Genomic DNA, 19445 nt, shown 5'->3' on the forward strand with positions numbered 1-19445 from the left:
CTCATTTGTTGGTAAGTCCAGAACTGTAGACCCAGTAATTCATTCAGGTTTTTTTAAATTTTAATTATTTGTTTGCATTTGTGAGTGGTGATCTGTGTTGAAACTAATTGGGTGCAACTCAGCTCACACCCAGATGATGTATTTTTGCATGGGAGAAGTAAAGAGAAGAACTCCTCAGGCTTCCAAGACTGTCCTTTACCTGTTCTGACATGCACTGACCTTTCTTCACCCTTAAATTGCTATGTTTAGAGTTGCTTTTCCTTCCTGCTCACACCTTTTCTCTTGTTTCTCCAAGGAGACATTTTGCCTTTGTTTTCTAGAGATGAAAGGGGTTACCATGGTTCCTGTCATCTCCAGCTTAGTTAGCTAGAACTTGGACTTCTGTCACAAGTATATTTCTCTAACACAAGTTTTCTTATTTTCTTGGAACAACAGACATGATTCCTTTACAAAAGGGGAAATCTGCTCAGGAAGCCATTCAGTGTTTCACAGGGTTGGATCCACAAGTTAATGTTGCTCGTCTACTACTGCATGCTTACTCTCCATCAACTTGAACCCAGGCCATTTGAATTTTAGCTCAACACTATACCAGTATTGCCTACTGGTTGTGACACCCGCACCCATTGATGATCTCTAGCATGTATTTGAAGAAGACCCAAATTTCAGGACTGCCTCCCGCTGTTTTAGAAGCCCAGATATGAAATAAGAGCGTGTCCCAGGATAGAGATGGGAGAAGTTCCTCTTTTGCACTAGACCTGCCAGCTAATTATGGGATTATGGGAATTCTAGTCCAGAAAAAGGAACTTTTTCAGCCTCTGCCTCAGAATCTCCTGTTTTTCCCTAGGGGAATCTAGGTAGTCAACCAGCCGTGTTGCATTTGATTGAGCATTGCTACATTTCTATATGAATGTTACAAAATGTATTTAATGGGCACATAATTAGGTCTGCTTCTTTGCATACTGTATCTTTAAAAATGTTGAATAAGGGGCAGTTCGCACAACATGTCCTCCAAGATTACAAAGATAATCTAAATATAGAGATTAATTTCATGCCTTAAAACAGTGGTTCCAAAGCTTGGCTCCCCAGGTGTTCTCAAACTATAACTCCCAGAAATATTGGCCAGCACAGTTAGTTGTGAAGGCTTCCAAGAACATCTGGCGACCCAAGGTTGGGAACCGCTGTCTTTAAAGGCTGCACAAATGAAGTGTCTCTTCTTATCAGACACATGATCATGGTGAAAATAAAGTTTGCATTATACTTTAGATTATATGAAATAGTCCTCTTTCCCCTCCCTACATAGAAACTATACCCTGTTTTCCCAAAAATAAGACCTAACCTGAAAATAAGCCCTAGTATAATTTTTCAAGATGCTTGTAATATAACTCCTACTCCAAAAATAAGGCCCAGTTAAGTGAAACCCTGCCCTCCACCATTGTGCAGCAACCAGAAGATGACATGACTCTATCTGAATAAATGTAGATGGTTGTACATGGGAAAAAAAATAAAACATCCCCTGAAAATAAGCCCTAATGTGTTTTCTGGAGCAAAAATTAATATAACAACCCTGCCTTATTTTCGGAGAAACAGGATATCTGTGCAGCTAAAGTGGATAACATGTGAAACAGCACTAAAGCTTGGGAGTATAAGATTTCTTTAGATGCTGTAGTAGTCCGTCTTGCATCAGACCTTGCCAATCTAATCAACAGTGAAGGGCAATCGGGGCTGCAGTTTAAAGAAATCTGAAGGACGACATATCCCCCATCTCTGCCTTATACTAGCAAGGAGTTTTGGAAGGGTTCTACTTCTCCTCCTCTGCCTCCTCCTCCTCTTACTGTGGAAAAGGGTGTGTTTTGCATACACAAGAAGAGATATGCTTAAATAATTTCTGACTCATTGCATGCTTTGTTGTTATGTGCCATTAAGTCAGAACTAACTCACTGCACGGTATATGATGTGAAATGACCGAATAAACAAAACGGAAGCATCTTTATTATGGCAAAACTTCAGCTTTGAACAGCTGGTCTACAGCTGTAGGAAGGTGACCTCTTTTAGCTCAAAGTCTTATTTTTATTTCTCTTTCTGATCTGATTTTGTTGCTGTGGCAGTGAGAAAGTTTTACTTTTGTACATTCATCCTAATTCATTAATTTTATTAGTTCCATCCGTAAATAAGCAAACACTCTGGTCAAAGTGGCTCAAATTCCATCTCAGAAGAAATAGTCCACCTTTTTTCCAGTGCAGTACCAAGAGAGGTCACAACATGGATTAAAATAGATACCGTTAAGGAGATGACACAATATTAAAACATAATTAAATAAGCTACCTTATTGGAAATCAAGTAAAATGTGCAACATTCACCATTAAAATAACCTTCCTGAATAGCCAGTTAGGGTGCAACTACATAGGATTTGATTCACAGCCTGAAATCACAGTCAGTGCTCAGACGGCTGCAATGCAATTCCTGTTCCAGACCACAGCCTCCACTCTTTCCTTCCTTCCTCTGGTTCTGCTCTGCCAGTCCTTCTTTTCTTCTCTGGTCCTGCCTTTGCTGATCCCTTTATGATGGCAAATGTGGGAAATAATAATAATCAGAACCCAGTGATACGATGATAGGGTGATCTAGCACTAATTTCATATATGTAACTGGGGGGCCAGGATTGCTCTCCCTTCTGGTCTCCTCATCACAGATGAGTGTGCACCACTTTCTTGTTTGAATAGATTAATTTTTATTAGCAATGTGTTGACAATCTATCTTCTCTTCCCCTCCAACGGGGAGAAGAAAGGGTTCAATGACTTCCCCATGATCCCTCCATGCCCATCTCTGTCTGCATGCCTTGACAGCTTTTCCTTTGGGTCCATCCTCAAGAAAGTCTCCATCTCTGGCATCTCTTGCAACAAGAGCATTGGGCCTTGTTCCCACCATTCTTCCCTTCATCCCCTTTTTTTCCCTTTGGGTCTCAGGCCTTTCATCTCCTGTAGGGCAGGAGGTCCATCCTAGAAGGAGGAGTCCCATGTTCTATCTCCCTTTGTCTTATCCTTCTTTTTGACCCTTCTTTCCCTTTCTGCCCTTTGCCTCTCTTCTATTTCTGTTTCACCCCAATAGGATGATTTTTGAGGAACCTGCAATTTCCTTTATCTTTCAGCTTCCTTTTTTGGTACCTTTCCCATTCCATCATCTGGGGTTCAATTTACTAATCCACTCTCACTCCCCTTAGGGAATGTGTTGTTACTTTTCTGACTCTATCCATCCCACCTCGACTTCCCCTCCTCCTCCTCCACCCTTATATATAATCTCTCTCCCTTACTTTTCACCCTTCCTCCTCCTTCTGTTGGTTCCTTCCCACCTTTTTTGTTTCTGCTGGGGGTTTCCCTGCCTCCTTGGTCTTCTTTCTCCCCCCACTTTGCCTGACCTGGGCTTGTCATAGGCTGAAGGTCCCCTGTCTTCTGAGGGAGAGAGAACAATAACTACTTTGAACTTACCTGTTTTATAATAGGAACAAGTCCTGCGGTACGTAACCGATACCATCACAGCGTAAATGGACAAAGGCCAATCCAAATAAAATGGGTTCGTCTCCTGGTAGAAGGAGAGAATGGAGGGAGCCAGCTGAGCTTCCCTCAGGAAGGGGGCTCCATAGCCTGGGAGCAGCTGCCAAAGGGGGTCCTGTGACCACAGAAACCAGGCCTACAAGGACAGTGAGATTAAGAAAACACTTGCCCTGAAGTGTTTTAGGGCTGCTTAGGGGCTCTGTCTGCCTCCAGGGTAGCATTCTCTGTCTGTCAAGACATGAACGTCGTTTTTCTCTGTTCCTCGTTCTTCTTTTGCCCTTTTGTCCTTCCCTATCAGAAAATTTTACGAGATGCGTTTTCAGGGAGAATTTAAAATTCGAGGGGGGGGAGGGGAAATGTCTCTTTTTGCTCATTCTGTGCTAAATACCTAGTTCCCCAGGCCAGTATCAATTTGCCTGAGGCACCTTCAAAGTGGAGGTTGGACAGGTTAATTTGTTTTTGGACTGCAGTTTCCAGAGTCCTCCAGCTGACATGTTGTTTCCAGGCAAACAGAAGCCACACTGACTAGGGATTATGGATGTTGTATTCCCACCACCCTGAAAAAAATGTTTTTGCAGTTCTGATACAAAGCTACTGCAGCAAGGGAAGAAAGTTTGCTGGTGCTGTGAATGAAAGGAGAGGCACTGGTTGTTACTTACTGTAGGACATTCATTTGAGCTAAGCTTTATGCAAGCCAGTTTCCCTGTAGGCCAAGCTCAGCTGTTTTTCCTCTTTGGAACTAGCATTGCCTTGTCACAGTAGCATTGCTTGTGATCAGGGTTCCCTCTAATGTTCCATGAGCACTGGGTAGAAACCCTGCCCTGTACATGCAAAGTTCTGGCCACGACTGGAACCAAATGAATGGCCACACTAACTGTGAGTGTACAGCATTAGGACAGCCCTATGCAGCCACACAACTTAGAGGGATTGTTGTTCGTGATTGTTCACACATAAAGAGTAAATGCATCGGGATGCCACATCAAGCTGCAGAAAATGCTGCTGGAATGAAAAAAAAATAGGTTGCAATGCTTTCCTACATGCAGTTTCTGAAGAGGAAGGAAGGACTTCTTTGATAGTTTAGAAATTGAAAACATACTTTCCTATTTTATTAATTAATCTTTATAATATTTTAATTTTCTTTACGTGAAATTAATTATAAGGATGTATCTAGGTATTAAAGCAGGAGTATCTAGGTTATTAAAGCAGGAGTAATTGAGAGTTTGGATCGAATGCTTCCCAGTTAATAGCATGTTTGGTGAAAAATACTGGGATTGATATCAATACCAGAGGTAGGCTCGTGATGCAGAGTGAAGACTCTGCTCACAACCTGAGTTAAATTCTAGGTTCAGGTACCCAGCTTGAGGTTGATGCAACCTTCCATCCTTCCAAGGTCGGGAAATTGAGTACCCAGCTTGCTGGGTGTGACAATGTGTAACCTGCATAATTAAATTGTAAAACACCCAGAGAATACTTTCAGCACTATGGGAGGGTATATAAGCAACACACTTTGGTTTTATTTTAGTCTTGTTTCATTTACCATGATTCTTCAGTTAACAATCCCCGTGAAATTTTCATTTGCTACAATAATCTGTTGGCTTGTTTAAGTTACATAAAGAATTTTTTTCAGACAACACATATGCCTTACATTTTGATAGGGTTGCATGGTTTAATTGATTAATTGGTGAATTTTTCATTTGTAGAAAAAGAGAAAATTTTAACTGAGTCTGCAAATTAAGAGCTTGATTACTTTTTTTAAAAAAAGATCTTTGGTCTGCATGCTAAGATCTTGAAGTCTGCATGTTGTGGAAATACATTTAAATTTAAACCACTCCTTTATATTTGGTTGAAAGTATAACTTTTGTCATAATAGTACTGTGCACCTGCCCTATTCTCTTTCTTATGAAGACATAGATAAGAAGCAGTGGCTTGGACAGATGGTAGGAAGTTAATTGAAGAACCATTCAGATGCCATGGTGATGGGTTTAGTATTGGACTTTGAACAACACGCATAATAGTGTCAATGCAACTGAGTCTGTGATAATTACTTTGGTCTGCTCTGTTTATAGATGCTGCCACGATGGAATTGAGCTGCACTGAAGTACCTCTTTATGTAAGTTCCCCAACATCAGGTTCCTGACCTCCAAAGGCCTTTCTTTTGTTTTGAATAGCGACATGTTGAGAGGGAGTCTGAATGAAACAAGAATTCTGTGCTCTGCTTGACAGAGGGACTTTGAGCCACTGAATGCTACTGTCTCTTTGGAGCTGGTATTGAAATCCTAGTGCCTTTTATGCATCTTGTAGACTGGCTTTCTGAAGTAGTTACAAAATAATTGTGGCATTGTGACATCCAGATTGTTCTGCTTCTATAAAGACTTAGCTGGCAACATTTGGAGTAGGACATTAATTGTAGCATGAAAAAAGTAACTTGTTATTTAGGAGACAGAACTTTCCATTATAAATACACATGTTTTATCCTTCCCTCTCAGTCAAAGTAGCCCAAATGTTGTACCATACAAGTAGCAAATAAGAGACATTGTACATTGGGATTGGAATAGAACTTTCAAATACACTCTCCTGGGATGTCTTTTTAATTACCGGTAATTTGATTCATTTTCTAGGACCACAAAATTAAATAAATGTATAAGCAGACAACTGGGTTAAATTAGAAGTCTTGAATCCTAGATTATGTTTCAATTTGTGTAAGGACTGTCCCCTCCAACTCTCCCACTTTTAATATTTGTATACTTATTCTTAGCTTTAATATTGCCTTTTAATTATGCAAGCTGCCTCTTTTTACTAATTGTTGTTAGCTTTAAATATTATCTTTTAATGATGTAAACCACTGTTCTGTACAATACTTATTGTTTTTCTGTTTTAAATATTGTCTTTCAGTGTTGTTGTTGTTGTTGTTGTTGTTAGTTTTTATATGCTGTATTTCTCCCAACAAGAGACCCAAAGTAGCTCACAGCATTAAAATCCACACAATTTAAAAACACAATGAGTTAAATATAAAAATAATAATTAAACAATATATGATTTAAAACACAATTAAAATGTTAAAACATGAAAACATAAAAAAAAAGATTAAAATGATTTGCTATGTTATAAGCTGCCGTGGGTGCTTTTCAAAGAGAAAAGAGGGGTAAAAATATTTTAAGCAAACAGACAGACAGACAGACATTCTAAACCAGCCTTTCTCCAACCTAATTTTAAATAAATAAATAAATAATCTAAACCAGCCTTTCTCCAACCGAATTCCCTTTTGATGTATCGAATCCTCAAGCCTACCAATAGCTGTGCTGACTTGCGGGTGATGGAAAATGTAGTCCAGTGTTTCCAGAGATGACAGGTACTGTAGAAGAAAAGTGAGCTTTACTATTTCTAAGGGTCTCAGAATTCTAAGGCCAGGTTTTGGAAGGAGCTAAGGAGCTGTAGAAAACAAGGAGCTGTAGAAGGAAGGGTTTTTTTCTTGAAGTTAGGATCCACTTCTGAATAAACATATAAATTTACACTTTCTTACTGAGGTCCTTCTTTTTAAAAAAACCACTTGTTTCTTTTACATTGTGCATTTTTTACACAATACAGGATTTGAATAGAAATGGGAGCTTTTAAGTATTATAAAGAAAAGATTAAATGACTTGGAAAAGTATAATCATCTGATGAATGCGAACAACCTGGTTTTGAATGTACATGCACAGTTACATGACTTAGTGTTGCTCTATTAAAACAGCAAAGCACCATGTCACAGCTTGTTCATAATTGATTTCTAATGCAGAATATAAAGCACATGGGAGTTCCTTCCATTAGGGAAATTACTGCCCTATTAGTATACCTTTCATGGAAAACACAATCAAGCCTGTATTTAAATCAGGCATTGAAAGTGATTCTTTTGTTCATGGTCTCTGAATAGATTCCTGGCTTATTCTGTTTGGATGAAATTCTACACATTTGAATTTTGAAGACTTCAAAGAGTCATGTTGTTTGTCTAAGGCAGAGAGATAATGAAAATGATCTTCTACTTCAGTTTCCGTCCTTTTAAAAAGAAGTGTCATAGAACCCACAGGACTAGGAGAGGATGATACACATGCAACTTCAGTTTTGTTTGGAGGCAGGGGAGGGAGGAAGGGCAGGGCTGATTAGCTAAAATATATTGGACCTGACAGAAATTGAACAGCATATTACTGTACCCTGGGCCAGCATAAAAATCTCACCTGGAAGATAATAAAATAGAAGTCAAAGGAAAACAGTGGGTATTGAAATTGCAGTAATTGAACAGAAAGACTGCACTAGATGTGAAGTGCACACATATATTAGTTTCAGCTTTAAACAAATGTCTTTCAAGGTTCAAATAAACCAGATGGGTATCAACAACAGACTGGTGTTAGGGTGCTATTAATGAATTGACTTATTTTGAAATGAGCAAAGACAGTGGAGAATGCTTTGAAGAATTTTAATAAAAGCCAACAACGGCACTATGAAAAAGTCATATAGCTATCACCACCAACTTTATATTTTCCCAGGGATGTGGCATAGCCTTGCAAATCTTTTGCAGGAAAACCATCAAAAAACTCTTATTGTTGTTTAGTTGTTAAGTTGTGCCTGACTCTTGGTGACTCCATGGAGCATGCCAGGCCCTCCTGTCTTCCACTACCTCTGGGAGTTGGGTCAAATTCATGTTGGTCGCTTTGATGACACTGTCCAACCATCTCGTCCTCTGTCGTCCCCTTCTCCTCTTGCCTTCACACTTTCCCAACATCAGGGTCTTTTCCAGGGAGTCTTCTCTTATGAGATGGCCAAAGTATTGGAGACTCAGCTTCAGGATCTGTCCTTCCAGTGAGCACTCGGTTAATTTCCTTCAAAATGGATAGGTCAAAAAAATCTACCGGCACCTTAAAAGCCTTAATATATTTTGTTTGGCATAAGCTTTCACGCACGACAGCCCACTTAATCAAAACACTCCATGCATCTCATGAATTGGGATGTAATCCAGGAAACCTTATACCTAATAAAAGTTGATAAATCATCAAGGTACCACTAGACTTCAGTTGTTTTCATCACATTCATCACATTTATAGGTATTTGGATAATGATCTTATTGTTTTCACTGTGAGGCTGACACATTTTTAAATTGGGTTTCCAGTAATCATGTGTTAACATTGGGCATTATCTCTTTACACCATTGGCACAGAAGATCCAGAGGTCCTCTATAAAGTCCTGTTTTCTCTCTTCAAACTATGTAACTGGGCAGTGCAGTAAGACATTGAAGGAAGGAAAGGTTTAAGCACTTGCTTTTCTCCCTCAGCCCTGTTCTGTCTTCCTGCCTTGGAGCACAATAAATTTGTAAGAGGCACTGACCTTCCTGTTCCTCCTAACATCCTGTCATGCTGTGTGCATGTGAGTGTGTGGAGGTCACATAATGGAATGTTGAGAAATACTGGAGGCTTCCATATGCTGTCACATACAGTTCTTTTTTAAATATGGCTTAGAAGAAACAATATGCTGGATCCATGTTCTAGGTTTCAACTGGGTAATAATTCAGATCTAGAAAACTATACAGCTGTTATTTTTCCCTCAGGGTGCTTTGGTGTCATATGCACACACAGTCCAGCAACAAGGCAGATTGCTTTAGAATGGGTTTGTGTGCAACTTATGGCCCTGGGGCTGCATATGGCCCCTAAAATTGTTTGTGTTGCCACCAGCCATTTCTCAGGCCCCTCTTTTTCTAGGAAACAAAACATGAATTGCAACTCCTGGAACCTTCCAGAATGGAGACTCACTTTTAAAATAGTTCACAGTTTCATACCCCAAAATACTCATATTTGAAAGCCAGAAGAAGACTCCCCCCACACACAGTTTTAATAGACTGGGTGGCCCTTGGAGGGTCCTTGGGATAGAAAAATGTACCTTAAACACATCAAAGCCCCCTTTTCCTCTTTAGAAATGACAAGATCTGGGTTCTCATCCTCACAAAGCATTAAATCCAGTGGGTGACCTTGGATCAATCACTCTCTTTCAACCTAAAGTTCCTCACAGCGTTGTTATGAGGATAACAACAAAATAATCATGTGTGTAAATTCTGACTCATGGTGACCCTTTTCCAGGGTCTTCCAGGTAAAGAATGCTCACAAGTGGTTTGCCATTCCCTTCTTCTGGAGTTTTCCTTGGACTGTGTAGCTTGCCTAAGGCTACACAGGCTGGCTCTTTTCCTGGTGGCACAGTGGGGAATAAAACTCCCACCTCCTGGCACTGCAGCCAACAAACCTAACTCACTGAGTCAGGTTAGCCAGCTGAAGATAACTTTGGGGGAAGGAGTACCATGTAAGCTGCCTTGAACTCACTAGAGCAGTGGTTTCCGACCTTGGGTCACACAGGTGTTCTTGGACTGCAGCTCCCAGAAACCAGCACAGCTGGTGATAAAGGCTTCTGGGAACTACAGTGCAAGAACACATAGGTTGCTCAAGGTTGGGAACTCCTGCAGAGGAGGAAAGATGTGGTATAAATTCAACAAATAAAACAAATTTAGGGACCTTCCCTGAGGTAATAAAGAGAGAGGTGAATTAATATTATCCATGCTAAGACACGTGATAAACTTTCAGATTTTGGTGGAGAAGGATAACAGTTGTCTTATAGTGTAGTTCCTTTAAGTTCTTGAGAGCAGCTGAGCAATGTAAGTGCTATGGGCCGTATTATCTGGCCCTTCCATGCAACTCGGAAATCCTGCTAGGCAAGCACATTGTCCTGAGGCACAGCTAAATCTAGTCCAGAATCCCAGCCCCAAACGGCTATTATGTATGCTGTCTGTTATGTAAGAGAAATTGTCTTGAAGTTAGCAATGACCATTTGTTTACAGATGCATTATTAACCTGTTTTAATCACTGGTTTTTGTCAGGTTTTGAAAGATCATGGGATCTGGTAGAGGAGACCCAAGAGGGAAGTGGGTTGACCTACACAGTACATTACTGGATCCCATTGACAAACTCCTGATAATGTTCACATCAGATTTTATTTTGGCTCTTAAAATGGAGGCAGTGGAAAAGAATGTATGTAATACTTTCACAGATGAATAAGAAAACTGCCAATTTTAATTCTTAGTGTATCCTTGTGAGGTTATTGTCATAAAACAGCTGAGTCCCTGCTGCATGCTGTAAAAAGGGAGCAAATATCTGGAAATATGAGTTTTCCATACTTTCTCTTATAAAAGCTTTCTCCAAGCTCTCGCATTTCAGATATTTTGGACTTCAGCTCTCAATAGCCTTAGGTGATGAGCCAGATGCAGGGCTTTAGACTGACACTTGGGCTATCCAAAACTAAAGTTGTCGATCACCTTCCTTGGGTGACCTCAGGCCAGCCTGTTTCAGTCAAACCTCACAGGGCATTGTGAGGATGAAGGGGCTACATCTCTTTGAATGAAAAGTGGGATACAGATGTAAATTATAAAAGAAAATTAATAACTGTCATAGCTGTCTAGATAGCTTAGTGAGTTAAGTGTCTGGTTGCTGGATGTTCTAGACCCAAGTATCTGGAGGATATCAGGGCAGGAGGCCTATCTTAGACCCAGATTGTGTAAGTAATAAATTACAGTTGTCCTGTATTTGTAGAAAGTACTTTTCCTTTGCACTAACTTATCTCAGCTCATTGTACATACTTAGAATGAGCAGAGTTTCCATATCAGAGCAATTGGTTTCAGGGTATTTTTCCTTCGATATTTGCATTCGTTTTAGAAATTAAAAAGCCCCATAAATCCTGAAGTGAACAAGAGAAGGGAGGCTGGAACTTAGTACCTAGTAAATGTAGTATTTAAAAAAAAACAGAGAGTACAATGAACCATGGGAATCAGAGCAAGGACATTCCCATTCCACACCGCAGTTCAAAGAAAGTTGTGTTGAATGTATTCACGAAGGCTTTCACAGCCGGGATTTAATGGTTGTTGTGGGTTTTTCGGGCTCTTTGGCCGTGTTCTGAAGGTTGTTCTTCCTGACGTTTCACCAGTCTCTGTGGCTGGCATCTTCAGAGGACAGCACTGTCCTCTGAAGTGCTGTCCTCTGAAGAGTGCTGTCCTCTGAAGATGCCGGCCACAGAGACTGGCGAAACGTTAGGAAGAACAACCTTCAGAACACGGCCAAAGAGCCTGAAAAACCCACAACAACCATTAAGTGTGTCTCGAAGGCTTTCATGGCCGGGATCCAATGGTTGTAGGTTTTTCAGGCTGTTTGGCCTGAAAAACCTACAAACACAGCCAAACAGCTCGAAAAATCTACGACAACCATTAAGTGTGTTGTATTGGCTGAAATCCAGTAGTAAGTTGCTATTGAGTAGACCCATTAAATTAGTAGGGATTTGGTGAGTCAACTGCTCCATAGGTGCCATGGATTCAATGGACCACCTCTATTTCTCACTCACTACTGGATTTCAACCATCAAGTCCTACAAAAGTGTAGTCTCTGCTTCCCAACGTTAGAAATTGTCTGCCTATGGGCTAGCGCAGATGGAAACAAAACCACCATCTGGTTTCATGCTGTCCCTTTTGGAATTTCTTCCCTCTAACTAGATGATGCTAGTCTCAATTTGTTGAGATCTGTGCATTTGCTCCTGCATTCTTGGAGGATTGTATTATTTTACACTGAGCTTTTTTTTCCTTGCAAGGGGAGGCATAGCAATGACTAGCTGAATCATGCTACTTTACAAAGGAACTTTTGCCTTTCTGGACAACCCCTCAGATGTCTTTTCATAGACTGACACAGGAGCATGGCATGGGGTACTGAGAACAGATACCAGATTGAATAAAAAATTGTTTAGCATTTTTCCTGTTTATTTAAAACATTTTAATCCTGTTTCCCACAAGGTGTTTCTCGTGGCAGTTTGTGGCAATTTAAATAAGCAGTATAAAACAACAAATAATGAGAATAATTTAATGCATGGTATAATCTCCCTTGATGTAAGTTTTCATCATCATCATCATCATCATCATCACCATCAAGCTCAGTGGGCAACATTGGTGGAATATCATGAGAATTCTGCTGACCTTTTAAAGCTGTTTATACGTACAGTACATAGGTTATACATGCATGGAACAGATATTACTAGGTCCATTTGACTGAAAAGCTGCTTTTGCTCACTCTCTCAGCAACAGGTTTGGGCCTCTGATGACCTGTTAAACCCTGAGCCATTGCTGAGCGTATACAGTACCAGGTTTTTCAGGTAGTGCAAAATGCATAAGCTAATGTAAGAAGTTCCTTTTGTCAAATGTCAATATACATTTGGCTTACAATGACAAAGGCTCATTTTTATTTCACTGTTTCTTGATAAGCAAAATCTTTTCATTTTCCTTCTATAACAGTACCAACATTTAAAAAAAATGCTTTTGATCCCTTGAACTTCACAGATAACCTTTCCTTCCTTAGAATGCTAACATTTTTCTTCCACAAAGACATTTTGTTTTTTAACCATGAGTTATCAGACTTCACTTTGATCTCTTATTTAACTTCTTTGTTCAGAATAGTTCTACTATTACATTTACTATTAGGAGTATGTAGCAGCACTGTTTTTAATTATATATAGATATACCTATAGACACACACAGAGACAGAGAAATACTGTGTTTTACTGTATCAAGTTAACTATTACAGCCTAAAGATTAATTAAGTAGTATGCAACTAAAGTTATGATCAGATTTCTTTTGAAGCGTGCCTGACTGCAGTGGTTCAAGAAAAGAAAAAAGCTATGCACTGGATGCAAACTTACCACACTCTCTAGGTTCTATAGGGCTCTCTTTTTGATGCAAGTATTGTAAACACAATTAACTTTGCAAGGACTTGACATTTTAAGTCTGGTAACCAAAGTGGTAACACAAACATAGTTCATAGTGAGTGCCACATAGATACGTGACCTTGAGTTCCACACGTCAGAAAGGTACTGTTGCAGGAGTTGATTAGAGAAATGTCCCAAAAAGTTTGTGTGTTTCCAAGGCACAGAATTTAGATTGTTAATGCCTCTGAAATGATTTTTTTTTTAAGTTCAACATACAGGGTAGGGATCAGTGGGAACAGGCAAAACTTTTAAACCTTGGAATAAAAAATGGCCAGAATCTTGTTGCTGATTTATGCTTGGCAGCTATTGCCAGTCATTAGTGATTGGGCTCCATGATCACTGCAGATCATATATATATAACCCACCCATCAAAAATATATTAGATGAAACCAATTTTCATTGCTGGTGGGTTTTGAAATGCTATCATATATTGATGGCCAAGAAAAAGTGTCTATATTTCCATCTGGCTAGGCATTGCAAACATATAATTCTAGACCTGAATTGACCTTGTGATGCAGCAGATAGTGTTTTTTTTTCCAAGGAAAAAGATGGCAGTTACATTCAAAGGATGTTCTTGGTTAAATAAGTTTTGAAGTTGCTTTGCACATAGCTCTGATTCAATTATACTTTAATTATAGCAGAGGTGTGATGTATCAGGCACTGGCTGGGGAGTCTATTGTGAACACAAAGAAAAAAAATGAATTTTCAAAATCCATTGTATATGATCTAGTGCCAATGCAGCCTCTGTAGCCAAGCTGAATGAAAACCAGACAGTCACATCTGGAACAAACACTGGATGAGACAGCTGGATAGCTTTTTATTAGTTGATGAAGATTAAGATAAGACAAAGTGTGGAGCTGAAGAAAAGGGGGTGGGAGAGGGCATATAGTGATCACAGAAGCAGGAAAGAAAATGTTGGGGCCATCTTTGCCTTTTTGTTTCCCATCTCTTCCCTTTTAAAATTTTCTGTTTGCTTTGCAGCTCCCATATTATTTGTTTGATGTTTCAGCTGTAATGATTAGAAAATAAGGATAAGCAAAAGGAAGTTGCTGGATTGTTCAGATTTTTGCCAGTATATGTTGGGTTGGGGGAGGTTTGCCAGGGAAAAGTCTTCTCACTGGTGCTGCCTCCATTGTGGAATGATTTCCCTGAGGAATTCTCTCAGTTTGTAATTGATTATATTGAGTGAAACTCTTTTTATTTTATTGGAACTTCTAGGTTCATCTAATCTGTGTTTTTCCTTGTGTTTATCCTTCTCTTAAACTTCTGTTGTTTTGAGTGTATTTTGTAGGTTTTAAAATGTTTTTTGAAACTCATTTTGAAATTTTACAAGGTATCTAAGAATAAGTGAGAGATGGAGAGGGGATATAATCCTCTGTAAAAATTGCATAAAGGTATTGCTTTCCTTCAAGCTGACCTCCCCATGCCAAGTTGCCCATTTCCCCTTTGTTCTTGTATTGTGATTAGACATGGCCTTCAGTTCCTTTGCAGACTGGTTTGTGAATGTAGAGCAATGTTTCCCAACCTAGCGGTTGTGACCCCCAAGGGGACTGTACATTGTTTTCTGGGGGGATCATCTTATATGCATTGTAGCCCTTGTTCAATAATTTCTTCTTCGACCTTTGGAACCGGATCTTAAAGTTACTGTGTATGTGTATGTAAGAGAAACAAGCCCTGTAAGGAAGAAAGAAGCTTCTACTTTCTGAGAAGGGATGACTTTACCCCTTTAAAAATGCCTTTTTATGCAAATGGGGCGGGGGGGGGGGTCACCAGTTACTTGGCTATTATAAAAGGGAGTTGCAACTCAAAAAAGGTTAGGAACCACTGATCGAGAGAAACAATCTTGCCTCAGACTTTTTTTTGCATGTGGGATCCTCTGTGTGTGTACTGTATATATATATATACACACACAGAGGATCCCACATGCAAAAAAGTCTGAGGTGAGATTGTTTCTCTAGAAACTACACACACACACACACACACAGAGAGAGAGAGAGAGAGAGAGAGAGAGAGAGAGAGAGAGAGACTGGGATTCAGAGGTAGCCTTTGAAGACACTGGCTTTTCAAACACGCTTTCTTAGTTAGTGAGTTAAAATAACCTAAAATAACTGAGACACAGTTGAGAAGCATTCCTAGCTAGGGGCAGGGAGTTATTTTAGGCTTGGAAGTGCTTTGAAAAGGTCCTCTTTGGATGGCAGCACCCCACAACCACCACTAGTGTGGCTGGAGCCTGTACTGGCTGGAGTCATAGCTCTGGCTCCTGCTAACCACCAAATATGAAAAGTAATGTGTGTGAAAGACATACAGCTCAGGGTGATTCCTCCTCCAACATGTTTTTTCTGTTTCTAGAGGTACAAAGCAGCAGCTGCTTTTTTTTCTAATGAGCTTACAGGTCTCCCAAGCCCCAAAAGATTCCCCTTAAATACGACCAATGCCTGTTTAAATTCCCCCCCCCCTGTAGTCCTACTGTTGTGCCAAAAAGGAGTGTAACATCTCTAAAAAGGGGCAGGATGGATTGCTGAAGGTGGATGCCATAAAGCAAACAGTACCAAAAGAGATCAAAATGAGTTATTCTGCCAGTGTGGACATGCCCGATCTAGCATATAAAGCAGCTCCCCATGTTCTAGCAAAAATGGCAGATGCCTGACATGAAGGCTCTGTTCTTCTTCCCTTCCCCCACTTCAAGATGCGATTTGGGGATATATATAGAAAAAAACATTTGTTCCAAGTCAATTTTCGTATCTTACTGACATTAGTATCCATCATACAGGAATGCCTGTATAACTGCATAATTCTAGTGATAACAAGATCTGTTTCATGACAGATCTTGAAACAGTCTTGGTTCTTATGGCTTTACAGAGAAAATTTCTGTCAATTTTCCTTCTCCTCCCCCCAAACTGAGAATATGGAATTAATGTTTACTTTCAGTCCTTTTAGAAAAGACTATAGAGGCCTCAAGAAAATGACTGGAATTTTTTATTTAATCCTTGATGTTTAAAAGCAAGAATGTGTTGAAGATAGTTTTTACAAAAAATAATTGATATGAATAGCTTGATCTTTTTCACCTTGTGAGCCACTTTGGGACATGCACTGAAAGAGAGGTGGGCTATAAACAAAAGAAACAGATGGATAAAAAAATGAAAAAATGAGTAAAAAAATTCAAGGGTTCCTTTAAACTTCAATACCTTTGAACAAAGGTATCAAAAAGCTTTTTTACCCTCACAAAAAGCTTTTTTACACTTTCCTTTCTCCAATCTCACCTGTAGTTTTTGATGTGGCAAAGGGGATTGCCTTTCAAGAAAATCTGGTCCAAACCCTTGAGCTATTGGATATAATGCTAAGTTCTTAGGATCCCACCTCATCTGTCAGAACTGCAGGTCTTCTGTGTAAAATGGGGATAAAGTGCTCACACCTAAGCCTGAGAAGGGTTATTTCATCTTCTCAACTAGACACAGAAGAAGGATTCAAAGAGCTGTGTGAGAAAATAGATCCCAGCCACAGACAGGTTCCATATTAACACAGATGGCATTAGCCTCTGGGGAAGGAACATTAATGTGTTCTAATTATGAGAGACATTTACTACTGCCTTTGGATCCCAGATACCAGCATTTACAAGCTTCCTGCAGGGATGTCTGTTATCTGATATATGGTGAATTTCAATATAAATACTCGTTAATGTTGGCCTTCTGATTTCTCACATGATTAATGCTGGTTGTAAAACATTTGAAATGTGCTGCACAGTGTGGCCATTGTTAGCCTTACTCTCTGTAAATCTATCTAGCCTCCTTTCAAAGCTATCTGTGTTGGTGGCTGTTATTCCACCTTGACGTAGTCATTCCCTAGTTTGGCTCTGTGCTCTGTGCTGTGTGTGACCATGAAATTTGGTGATTGACCTTTGGCCTCTCAAATTATCTGAGATCTGATGTATGTCACCCGAGTGTGGTGAGGATAAAGTGGGGAGGAAAAGAACCATGTATGTCACGTTGACCTCTTTGGAGGATAAGTTAGATATAACTGTAATAAAAATGTAGGAATAGCTAATAAAAAGTTTACCAAATCACTCAGGGCTGCTGCCAAGTTTGGGACTGGCTTGAGCAAAAGTTGAACGATTTCTGAAAAAATAATTTTAAAAAAAGACTGTTAAATCTGGCTGTCTAATTATGCTTGAAATGCCACGTTTTTTTTGGGGGGGGGGAAATGAAGGGAATCCTAAAGGAGATATCAGTCTCGGGCTTTGCTGGGGCCTGTACATTGGTTCTAGAGGTACAACTGGAGAAGACAAGAAGAAATTGGCAGCTGTAAATTCACTCTGAGGTTTTAGTGTATTTTGACCTGTGGTGTGCAGAATGCAGGTCACAGGGTTGGGTGCTTGATAGAGTCTGCTCTGTCTTAAAGATATTCCAGAGCATCCTTCTCCACCCCCTGCTATTGTTTAGCTTCTACTCACTTATTTTGAAATATCTATTTTAAATTTCAAGATATAAAGGAAATTGTGCAAGCATTTTTCCATATGCAGTAAATACATTCCCATTTTGCTATGTGGCTGTTGTCCTGAATGGCATAGGAATAGTTGATAAGCGCTTTATTCAACCATAATAAAATAAAAAATAAAACAGAGGAACACATTAGGCACCTGTATTTAGTTACTTTCTCTTATTGTATGCACCTGTGAATGTGATGAAGAGATTTGAGTGTGTCAGTGAAGCTGAGAGCAATGCCTTCTAGAGACCAGACTCCATTAAACGGCTTGGGCCCTGGATACCTGAAGGACTGCTGTTACCTGTTAGTACTGTGCAGAAGGTGCAATGGTAAGCCACTACTGAACTTTCCTTACACTGAAAACCCTATGATGAGAGTTCTGGCTTGACACTGCGACGAGACAGCAGGAGGAGGATGGAGCTCCATCCCTTGGACTGAATTACAACCTGTTTGGGACCCCCCCTGGGGGGGTTAAAGCCACCTTGAAGAGTCAGTGAAATGGGGGAGAAGCCTGTTGATCACCGGGGGGGGGACAGCAGTTACCAACATTTGATCCAAGAAACTCCCCAATCAACCAGCGGGTGGAAACAACCAGATGAACTAGCTTGCTTGCAAGTCGTCAGCAGCCAGCAATGGAGAAGCAATAAATCAGCCTAATTAACATTGCGTTACCACTGGGTGAGATACTGTAATGCTTTACGATCCCTGGACGAGACAATCCCTACAGCAGAAATAGTGTTTTCTATCCTTCATCACTGATTGAGCAGCGGTGAATCTGGAGAGAGGAGGTGTCACATACAGCACTGATGGTACCTGTCTGTCATGGGTTTGGAGGGAAAGTTCCATCCTATGGGGAGTGGAAGGCGGGACATCAGGGGGGAGGAGCTGTACTGTATATATATTTGGAGCTGATGTGGAAAAGTGGAGTTGGAGTCTGTGTGTCAGACTGGGTACAACTGTTCGTCAGATAGTACATACCTGATAGGTTCAGGTTTCTATCTAGGTAGCCAGAACTGATAGGTTCAGGGTCGGTGCGTTACCTTAAAGTGTTCCGTGGGAACCAAGCTGTTGTATGTGTATGATTGGGACTATACCAAGTTCCAGTTTCCTATTTACCTGATCCTTTTATTTACCCTGTTTGTTGTTTCAATAAACCTTGTTCTTTTGTTTATTAAAATCCATTCCTGGTCTGTGTGACTCCTTATAGAGAATGGTTGGTGGCAGCATAACTACAGGGTGGGATACTCCAGTAGGTCTGGGGTTGCCACAGGAGGGGACACAGGGAGACACAAGAAAAATAAATTGGACATTAATTAGGCATTTCATTATAATTCAAGGAAGTAAGATTGGTATTACTTTGTTGTTATAAACTTAAGAATCTTTCTCCTGAAAACATCATTGGCAAGAATTCTGGGAAACTAAATTTGTTTATGTTACTTGTAACAGCTATCTAAAGTGCTGGCAAAAAGCCTAGAATCACTGACTTTGAACACTTTATGGCTGTTTCTTTCTGAGGACAGAACTGAACTACAGATAAATTAACCCTAGAAAGCCAAATCCAGCCAAAGTGGAATTTATAAACTGTGTCTTGGGTTCCGAACTTGACTGGACCCTG

General features: G+C 40.0%; 1 protein-coding gene across 7 annotated transcripts in view; it reads left to right on the plus strand.

Moving 5' to 3' along the window:
• The window catches only part of ARHGEF28 (Rho guanine nucleotide exchange factor 28), a 200970-nt gene that overhangs the window by 16177 nt on the left and 165348 nt on the right, over positions 1 to 19445 (plus strand). For 6 of the 7 annotated variants that reach the window (XM_072992640.2, XM_072992641.2, XM_078384502.1 and 3 more), the window contains exon 2: positions 5612 to 5655. The exons of the other annotated variant lie outside the window; for it this stretch is intronic. In XM_072992640.2, the coding sequence (XP_072848741.2) occupies positions 5623 to 5655 (33 nt within the window). In that variant the 5' untranslated portion in view covers positions 5612 to 5622. The remainder of the gene's footprint in view (positions 1 to 5611; positions 5656 to 19445) is intronic. 7 annotated transcript variants of the gene reach the window in all.

The sequence above is a fragment of the Pogona vitticeps genome, chromosome 2 (assembly GCF_051106095.1).
Source record: "Pogona vitticeps strain Pit_001003342236 chromosome 2, PviZW2.1, whole genome shotgun sequence".
In the NCBI taxonomy this organism is placed as follows: Eukaryota; Metazoa; Chordata; class Lepidosauria; order Squamata; family Agamidae; genus Pogona; species Pogona vitticeps.